This window comes from Lygodium microphyllum, chromosome 14 (genome assembly GCF_053477565.2).
Source record: "Lygodium microphyllum isolate KBCC chromosome 14, Lygodium_microphyllum_v1.1.10, whole genome shotgun sequence".
In the NCBI taxonomy this organism is placed as follows: Eukaryota; Viridiplantae; Streptophyta; class Polypodiopsida; order Schizaeales; family Lygodiaceae; genus Lygodium; species Lygodium microphyllum.
In genome coordinates, this window is record NC_141148.1 from 152,064,692 (window position 1) to 152,074,657 (window position 9,966).

A 9,966-nucleotide genomic window follows, 5' to 3' on the forward strand; every position below is an offset into this window, starting at 1 on the left:
GAGTTTTCAAAACCTATGATAGGATCAGCAAAAGCTTTTATTGGAAAGGACTGTGAAAAGATGTCAAAGATTTTGTCATGAAGTGCACGCCTTGTCAGTAGAATAAGGATAACACCTGTAGGCCAGGTGGTTTGTTATAGCCATTACCCATTTCTATAGGCAAATGGATGCACATTACCATGGACTTCATTACTGGCTTGCCTACTACCAAAAGAGGATGGAATAGTATATATGTGGTGGTGGATAGACTTACCAAGGTAGCCCATTTAATTTCAACCAAGACCTACTTTATTGCTTCTTAAGTAATCAGTCAGTTTATAGAACAGATTTTTAGATTATATGGATTGCCGCAGGTGATTGTTTATGACAAAGATTCAAAGTTCATGAGTAACTTTTGGTAGGCGGTATTCATATCCATGGGCAATAAATTGGCTCCCTCTACGGCCTATCATCCACAAATTGATGGACAGATAGAAAGGGTAAACAAATGGTTGGAGACTTACCTTCATCATATTTGTTATGATGTCCTGAATCCATGGGATTCTTGGCTACAGTTGGTTGAGTTTGCCTACAATCGTGCTAGTATTGGAGTTTCACTCTTTGAGGTTATGTATGGTTATAAGGTGCCCTTAACCACATTCATCTTCAATGAAAGAAACAATCCTTATGGAAAAGAAGAATTGGAAAGAATGCAGACCCTTCTTTAGAAGTGTAAGATGAGTCTTAGGAAAGCCCAATACCAAATGAAGATGTATGCAGATGAGAAGAGGCGACCTTTAGAGTTCCAAGAAGGAGAATTGGTTTTATTGAAGACGCCCAAGTCTCGGTATTCTACGTCAAAAGTTGGATCTAGTAACAAGCTTGCTCATAGATTTTATGGCCCCTATTGGATCCTGAAGCGCATTGGAGACTTGGCATATAGATTGGAGCTATCCTCTTCCACTAAGATTCATAATATATTCCACATTAGTCAGCTCTATGGCGATCTTGTTGATACAGTTAATGAGTTGCCACCTATTGATGAAGAATATCTTATTTAGTACATCCTAGGGTTGTCATAGGTCAGTGTAAGAAGAAACTTCGATCTCGTTCCATCATTGAATATTTGATCAAATGGGGAGGTGTACCACCTAAGAAAGCTTCTTGGAGGCTCGATTCTATACTAGATGAGTTTTCTTACTTACGGGACACATTGGTGGTGGCTAAAGCTTACTGATTTTGGAGCCAATTATGGTGTAGTCAAGGACTTGACAACATATTTTTTTATAACAGTTTTTATTGTATCTAATTTTTAAAATTATGCCACCTACATAGGGTCAAAGTACTCTTCAAGAGCTATGTTTTGACATGTGGCACGCTTCGTTTAGATACTTCTACTAGAAGTTATGGCAGATTTAGCTCAGCACAGTCTGTTCTTACACCAAGCTATCTACTTCATTTTGAGTCCATCATTTAAAGACTTTAGAGCTCCAAGTACTTTTGAAGCATTCTTGCTTATATATAGTTGAGGCTTGCTTCTATTCCTTCATTCCAGTCCATATGTCTCTCATCTTTCATTCATTTTTCCATTTGTAAAGCTGAAAACAATGTAGTGCTTTGTTCTATTCATCATTGTTCAATATTTGTAAGTTTGTTTTTTAGGGCAAAAACCCTTAGGACGGGATGGATTGTAAGAAGTTGGGAAGAATAATGGTTTAGTGTGAAAATAATAGTAATACCATGTCACACTAACATAGGTATAAAAGGAGGGGACATGTAAATTCTCAGCTTCACTGGCTTCTTACTTCTTTCTGTCTTTCTCTCTCTTTTGCACTTCTTCTCTCTCTTATGCAGCCTTCTCTCTCCAGTTCACTTCTTGACAAGGAGCCTAAAAATTGTTATTCTTCTGAGACAAAAAGAGAAGTCTTCTCAAGAGAAGAAAACGAAGGCAAGCTCTATTTTTCCTATTATAATTGTGCTCAAATGTGGATGAAGCCTATTGTGCTCAAATGTGAATGAAGCCAACTAATGTAAGTTGCCTCTTGCATTTATTTTTCTATATAAAAATCCTTCTGTTATGGTGGCGATTATGGTTTGTAGGAGAGAACATACCCATTACAGCCTGGGTAAACAGTGGAAAGACTTATAGCTATCTTGATAGCCTGATGGATACATATGCACAAAGAGAGAGAGAGAGAGAGAGAGAGAGAGAGAGAGATTTTGAAGCCGAGTAGATCTGTTGTAGGGCAATGATAGTTGGTTTTCACAACAGAGGAAAATAGAATCTAGTGCCTTTGTGTAAATGTGGGTGGATATTTTAAAAAAGGAAAAATCTTAAATTGGGAGCAGGTGGTATTTTTGAATGGTTGGTGATGTGGCTGGTGCACGAGAGCATGCCCCCACTCCCCCGGGACGACGATGTTGTGAGTAGGGGCAGGTCTATACGCTGTTTGCACCACGGTTCCTCTACAGACCTTGGTGTGACCCAGCTCTTACACAGACGGAGTGCTGGCGTGAAGTATGGTCTCTAATTACACTCTCATTGGTTGTCTCGATAGACTTGATGATGTAATCGCTGTGGGGCCCCAGCCGGGCGCAGGGACACTATGAATAATGAGACGAGCGTAGTGTAGAGACAGAGAGAGAGGAGCAGGAGGACGGGGAGAGAGAGAGAGAGAGAGAGAGGGAGGATGGTTAAAGGCCTGTCTCGAGCTGCTCGCGCGTTTGCATCTTCGCAGAGGGCAAGTAAGCGGAGGGAGGAAGAAGAAGAGGAGAAGAGGGCTGCTTCTTCACACGCTTCGGGACCTCGCTCCTTTTCTTCTGAGGTGAAGGAACTCTGCTGGCAGAAGGCCGAGGTAGTGCCGGGCCGAGACCCCGCTCGCTGGCGGCGGGACCCTGTCGGCAACGTCGTCTTCCGCCGCCTCGTAGGATGCTCAGGATGCCTCTGCTATGACTACGATCACATCATTCCCTACTCTAAGGTCAGGCTTCTCTTTCTATTTGCTCTTCAGGTTGTTAAGAAGGACCTTTAGATATGCGATATCTCCGCGTGTCTGACATGCCTGATGATGGTAGATACCCCTGTAGCGCTTAATTCAGCAATCATAGTCAGAACGAAGTGTGAGAATGACAACGTCTACAAAAAAAAGACATCCATGGCTTGCGAATCAAAAGATGCCAAGGGGGTCATTTCTGACACACACACACACACACACACAGACACAGAGAGAGTGTGTGTGTGTGTGTCCAATGGCATCCTCATGTGTGAGTCAGGATCTAGACCGTAGGCAGAGATTGAAGTTTCCTAGCCTCATATGGGTGCGGGGCCATTTTTGTAAGTAAAGCTTGTGTTTGGGTGCTCAGCTAGTGCTTATGATGTGTGGTAAGGCCTTTCAGGCACTGGAGGCCGTAAGACCTCAAGAGGCAATAAGCCCCCCTAAAGACTGCTAAAATGGATCGTGGACATTCCTCCTCCACTTTCAGGTTCAGTGGCTTTCACGCCCCTCGGCTCTGCAATTAGCACCATCAAGAGATAGAGGTTGGTACCCATTCATGGCTCTCCACAAGCTACACACTCCTTCATAATATGTATGACTCCATGAATACAAATTTCACTCCAAGCATTGAGGAGATCATCTTTGATGCCCCTCTCTCCTCTCTTTTCTACTCAACAGTGGAAGGGCACCTCTAGTACTCATCATTGGAAAGATTACATTCCCTCCCTTCACAACAATCGTAGTACTAAATGTCTTTTTTGACTCTCTTGGTAGCTCATAACACGCCGAAAACAATTTACAACAGCAAGAAAATGCGAAAAATCAGCCACCAAGTGATGGTGTGTACATATCTGAGGATGTAGGCCCATTGCTTATCAATATAGATCATTGGCTAAGAAGGTCTATACGTGTCAGAAAGGCAGCCATAGAGGTTTCAGCCATCTTTGGATTGCATTTTATTGGCTAATGAAGGTAAGCCTTTGACATTTAGAGAGGCACAATCATGTAAAAACAAGAGAAAGTGGGAGCTTGCTATGTAGGAAGAGATGAATTCTCTGTATGTGAATAACACATGGGAGCTTATACCTTTGCCTAAGGATAGGAAAGCGATTTCTAATAAATGGGTTTATAAGGTGAAATGTATTGATGGGAAGCCTAAATACAAGGCATGCTTAGTTGCCAAGGGCTATACATAGAAGGGAGGCATAGAATTATAGGAGGTTTTTTCACTAGTGGTGAAGATGACTATGCTCTGTGTTTTGTTTTCTCACTGCATCCTTGGATTTAGAGTAGGATTAGATGGATGCGAAGATTGCTTTTCTTCATGGTGACTTGGATGAAGAGCTGTACATGAAATAGTCCAAAGGTTTTGCTATTCCAGGGAAAGAGCATTTAGTTTGTAAGCTGAAATGCAGCTTATATGGGCTGAAATAAGTTCCTAGACATTGGTCTAAAAAGTTTGATACTTTTATGCTTAGCCATGGATTCAAACGCAGTCATGCAAATCATTGCTTATACACTAAAAGGGCTGATGATGGAAGTCTTATTGTGCTAGTCTTATATGGGGATGACATGCTAATTGCAGGAAAGTATAAGAGTATTCTACATGCTCTTAAAAGGCAACTGAGTTTAGCCTTCTCAATGAAAGATTTGGGAGCAGTTGAACACATTTTGGGCATGCACATTAAAAGAGATAGAGGGCAACACTAGTTTCTCTTACAAGACAAGTACGTCAACAAAGTACTTGATAGATTTAATATGGCCAATGCTAAGCCTCTTTGTGTGCTTTTACCACCATATATAAAGCTTAGTAAAGCTCATTGTCCGAAAGATGATGCAACTGCTATTGCTATGAAGGCCATACCTTATGCATTAGCTTGTAGTTTTTTTTATGTACGCCATGGTTGCAGCTCGTCCAGACATTGCTTATGCAGTGGGAGGACTTAGCAGATTCATGTCTAACCTTGGCAAACCACATTGGGAAGTAGTGAAATGTATCTTTGGATACTTAAAAGGTACAGAAGACAAGTGCATATACTATAGAAAGGGTACACCAAAGTTGCAAGGATTATGAGATTCGGACATGGCAGGAGATCTTGACACTAGAAATCCTACGAGTGGGTATGTCTTTACTTCGGCTGGTGGGGCTATTTCTTGGTATTCAAGGTTGTAGAAATTGTAGCACTGAGTACTATACAGAGGCTGAATATATTTCAGCCATAGAAGCTTCTAAGGAAGCTATTTGGCTTGGTTGTTTGGTCAAGGATTTTAGTCTTTGTTCACATACTCCAATGCTTAGTTATGATAGCCAGAGTGTAGTATGTTTGGATAAGAATGCCATGTTTCATGCACGGACCAAACACATAGATGTTCAGTATCACTTCATTCGACATGTCTTGGATGATGGTCTTGTCACATTGACTAAGGTCAAAACCCAAGATAACCTTGCAGATGTTCTCACGAAAAGTCTTGTAAAGGCTCAACATGTGCATTGCATTCGACTAGTGGGAGTTGGATAGCTTTAAGGTACCACTTTGGGCCTTTAAGTGGGAGGTTGTTGGGTGTAATTGGGTGTAAACTCATAACATATAAATACATTTTTATTCTTTGTGTACCAAAACACACTGGTACACTCACATTTGAATTCTCTCACTCTCACTCTTAGCTCTGTTCTTGCTCATTTTTGCCTCTCACTCCATTGCACTCTGTCACAACATATACCAAGATATAAGACAATATAGAAACAATAGTGAGTCACTAGCTATGTGGGCATTGGGTCCCTCTCTCCACAAAGGTGGAGAGCAACTAAGAGACAATGAACATGGAAGAAGAACAAATAATGAATAGTACAATGCTCAATGTAGTAAACACACTAGGGTGAATGAATGCAAAACCTCGAACTCCCATGTCTCTAAAGGACCGGGATAGAGAGATGAGTTGGAGAGTGTGCCATCCTTTGAGATTTTGAATGGATCATGAAACGCAGTAGCTAGCCCTCGTATGTGAGCAGCAGCTGCAGTGCAAACGCAGATTTGTGTCTAGATCAGGCTGAAAGAGGCAGTGACAGCTTGTAGATAGGAGGGAACATGTTGAGAATGAAGAGGATGATGTAGGCGACAGCTGGAACTGCAAAACACAGCCTTTGGCTACACTTGGTAAGGTTGGTGACTGCTGCAATCTGCACAAACAGGCTGAGGAAGAGCTTTCCTTTATATTGCACACTCTCACAAACATCCCTTGCTTCCATGATTGCATTTTTCTCCCTCCATTGGCACACTCCTTCCATAGGTGTCGGTGCCTTGATTAGCATGGATCATGTTGTCATCTTGATCCACTTTGTCATCACTGACTCTCGCTCGCTCAACCTTGATTCTAGAAATAAAGGTGTGAGGCTCATTGTGTCATCATTTAATTCTCTCCATTCTTTGTGTTTTTGAGTTCATTTATTGTTAGTGTTTTGTTGTATGAGTAGTAGCAAACAGCCAGGCATTGGCAAGTGAAAAGGTGGTAGCCATACTGACATATGGACAACATTCGATTGTCTAGGTCAGGAAGGTAGGTTTGGAGGCCAATGGCCATGGCAACTGGTGGCCATCGTTGAAGCATAGCCAATTCCGAAGTGTGGACAAGCAAGGTAGGTGCAAGGGGCACTAGGGAGCCTGATGAAAAAATTGGATGAGCAGGTTGAGGGTCACATCAGTAGCAGTCAGGTCAGTTATGAGTAGTAGCAAACAGCCAAGGCATTGGCAAGTGAAAAGGTGGTTAGCACAGTGACATACTGACAACATTCAATTGTCCGGGTCAAGAAGTTAGGTTTGGACGCCAGTGGCCATGGCAACCAGTGGTGCTCTAGGCTGTATGATGCTAAAGGTAAGAGTCGTCGAGGATGAGGAAAAATCTACTTTTTCGATGGTAACAGAAGTTTGGGCAGCAGAGGCTGCATTTATGGTGCAAACAGCTGATTTTTGATGTCAGGTTGCTGTGTGGCAGGTTGAAGCAGCAGAGTGGGCGGGGGGGTGCAGTTGCCAGGCAGCAAAGGTTGCAATTTGGGAGATTGAAATCAGCATGTGTAGCAGGAGCAGTAGCTTATGCACAGGTCCTGTTGTGGGTGAGGAAGGCCTGTGCCAACAACGGCAGCAGTCTTGAAGACAAACATGAACTATCGTGGCAACAGTTGGGGGGTTCAATGGGAGCTATCTTGAGTTTTTAGGCTTTTTGTAAGTATTTGGGCATTTAAGTTGATATTTTATAGCTATCAGTGGACCCCAGCATTTTCAGCTTTTTCTATACAAGGGTTGCCTGTTACATGATGGTGGCGTCTGTCAAATTACAAAGTATGAGCGGCATTTGTGTTTAGGCATTCTAGTTTCTTTCAGCACATTTATGCTTTTATGTCCTTTGCTACTCATCAACTGGAAGAAAGCAGAGAAAGCAGGTCCATGCTAATCCTGTGGTAAGCATGGCTTTGAAAACATGTCAAACATTAAAACCCCACTTAAAAAGAGTTTAATACAGCTCCCTTGAATTTTTTGCAATATTCAAGAAGTTGACCTAAATGACAGTTGACTAAACTCATGCTCCATATTTTATGCAGAGGGTGAGCAGAAAATTAGTAGTAAGCCTCAGGAAAGATTACTTGGTGCACAATGTGTATTACCTTTGTGTTACTTTTTGGTGTCAAGTCAGTAGCGTACAGCATCGAAGTGTTGGGATGCTACCAGGCTGCAAGATTACCCTTGCATTTTGCAGAATGATGAATTTGCAGTCATTATTCTCAATCATTATGTTGGCCGGTTTGCATCTTGGTAATCTGATCAGTCATGGGACAGTATCTCAATCTGATCAGTTGTGGAAAGGTTTTCTCATATTGATAGTTTTGAAGCAACTGCATGTTCACCTGTCAATGGAAGTGCATGAGCATAGGAAGTTAGTGGAGTTGTAGCAACTTCCATTGATCTCAGAGTTGTCCCTCTTCCAGTTAAAAAAATCTTCTTCAACACAGAAAAATGTTGTACCTGCTTGTGCTTTGGTTGCAACCTAACGTGATGTTTTCATTCTTTGCTTTAGTTTGATGCATGTGGTACCTGAAGTGATGCTAAATAGCTTGTCCAGATAAGCAGTATTATCACGCTTATCTTATGACATTGGTAAGGCGTAACAAGACTGGAAGCGTTTATAAATATATTTATTTTGGGAGTGCTAATCTACAAGCATTGTGGTAACATGCAGGGAGGAGCAAGCACACTCCAGAACTGTCAAATAATGCAGGTGAGGCTGAAGTTTCACATCGGTCCACCTGCCATAATTTCTTGATGACTCTAACAGGAATCCCTTCTGAGAGAATTAAGTCGAATAACAATCCCCAGCTAGATCAAATTGATGATCAGGCATTAACTAAATATTTTTGAAGTAACTCCCATTCCAGTTCATCCTCTTGATGAATCAAACATTTCTTTCTTTTCAAATTAGGAACAAACTTTAGCCAATTGATTGATCGTGACTGGGGTTTCTGCATGTTTCAACTTGTGTAAGGGTACAAAATGGAATGTAAAATACATATCTGTTACTTAGATCTCCCCCCCCCCCCCTCTGAATAATGAACAAGAAGATTTCTTCTTGCACTCTCTAGTTCTCATCACTGGAAAAGGGTAGTAAAGCAAAAGCTAAGACATGAGCACATCTAATAGCAACCATTACTTCCCAGAAGGAACAACTACATGCTTGTTTAGAAAGACCCTAGATTGGGTGTAATCACAGCCTCAGGGACAGCAAAGTGTACCTAATCATAGGTGTTTCCAAACTACGTACTAAGGCTTAATGTTTAACTTATGCAAGTGAAATCCCTGGTAATTTTCTTGCTGGTTAAGTAACTCTTTCTGACCTGAGATGCCTCTTTCAGGCAACAGCAAACCGAGCAAAAGGCAATCGGCGAGATGTTTCAAAGACAGAGTTAGCTCAAAAGAGTGCCTATTGTCGTCTGTCAGGTATTTGCAAGCAACCCAGACTAATCCCCAAAGCATTTAGTTCCTAGCATTATGAACATAAAAATTTGGAAGAAGTCTTTAGGGCTTAGGCAAGTTATGAATATGCCAGGAAAGCACTGCATGTAGGCAATACGATTGGTTGCTGAAAAAGAAGATAATAATGAATCTACTAAAAAATGACACAGAAATAACAGCATAAATTGGCAACTCTTAACACATTCATAGTGTTCTAATGTGGCACAGGAAGGGACATGGATGCAGTGGAAATATCTGCCTATGGCGATGTACATCAGGAACAAGGGGGATGCCTTATACAGTAAAGCATTTATGTTTATAGATCCAAACTTGCACCATTCATTACATCTTTATGAAAATGTACCTCAAGATGATAATGAACCCCACAGGTTGTGCCTTACTTATCCCAAGCAATCGCCACATCACGTTATCATTGCTTTTGAGAAAATTTACATCTTGAGGCTCTCTTATGTATTATTATTCATATTTGGCAAGCTTTTGTATAATTCAATTACTTCTCAGTCTATTTTCTTGATTAGCCCAGCAGCAATTTCTAAATCTCTTGGAGCTCTTGTGGTAGATCATGTTACATGGGTTGAGCACCTCTCTACATGGTCACTCTAGCAGTTTGTGTGTTTCCAAAAGTGTGTAGTTATATGAAGAGCAGATGTCTTGCTTGGTTACCAAACTGACATGTTTCACACACTTTATGAAATTATGTAACTATTTTGAGTTTCTCCTCTATGGCACCTATGGACTACTCTCTTAGTTTGTAGCTCTTGACGTTTTTTGATTCATGCTTTGCTTTACATGGACAGATTTGCCACCTTCTCTAATATTTTCTCCAACTCCTCTTCTTACATTAGTGCTTCATACCATTTTCTCAGCTTTTCTTTTTCACTTCTCTACCTCTTTTTCTTGAGTTGCAACTTTCTCTTTATGTCACTCTTCATATGCAGCGCGAGTGGTTATGACTCCACCTCCTCTTTGGT

The 9,966-nt window shown here is 41.3% G+C and overlaps 1 protein-coding gene across 1 annotated transcript; it reads left to right on the forward strand.

Annotated features, from left to right (window-relative positions):
* Positions 1-2,429: 2,429 nt before the first annotated feature.
* LOC148026247 (uncharacterized) lies at positions 2,430-9,509 on the forward strand. The gene is made up of 4 exons (XM_087693554.1): positions 2,430-2,960; positions 8,205-8,243; positions 8,875-8,959; positions 9,203-9,509. The coding sequence occupies exons 1-4, from the start codon at positions 2,670-2,672 to the stop codon at positions 9,277-9,279; spliced, it is 492 nt and encodes a 163-aa protein (XP_087549680.1). The 5' UTR covers positions 2,430-2,669; the 3' UTR covers positions 9,280-9,509.
* The last annotated feature ends 457 nt before the right edge of the window (positions 9,510-9,966 follow it).

Excerpts from the sequence above, each read along its gene's own strand:
- LOC148026247 (XM_087693554.1), top strand. The coding sequence starts at position 2,670 with ATGGTTAAAGGCCTGTCTCGAGCTGCTCGCGCGTTTGCATCTTCGCAG. Across the intron at positions 8,244-8,874 it reads AGAACTGTCAAATAATGCAG|GCAACAGCAAACCGAGCAAA; the intron begins GTGAGGCTGAAG and ends TGCCTCTTTCAG. Across the intron at positions 8,960-9,202 it reads TGCCTATTGTCGTCTGTCAG|GAAGGGACATGGATGCAGTG; the intron begins GTATTTGCAAGC and ends AATGTGGCACAG.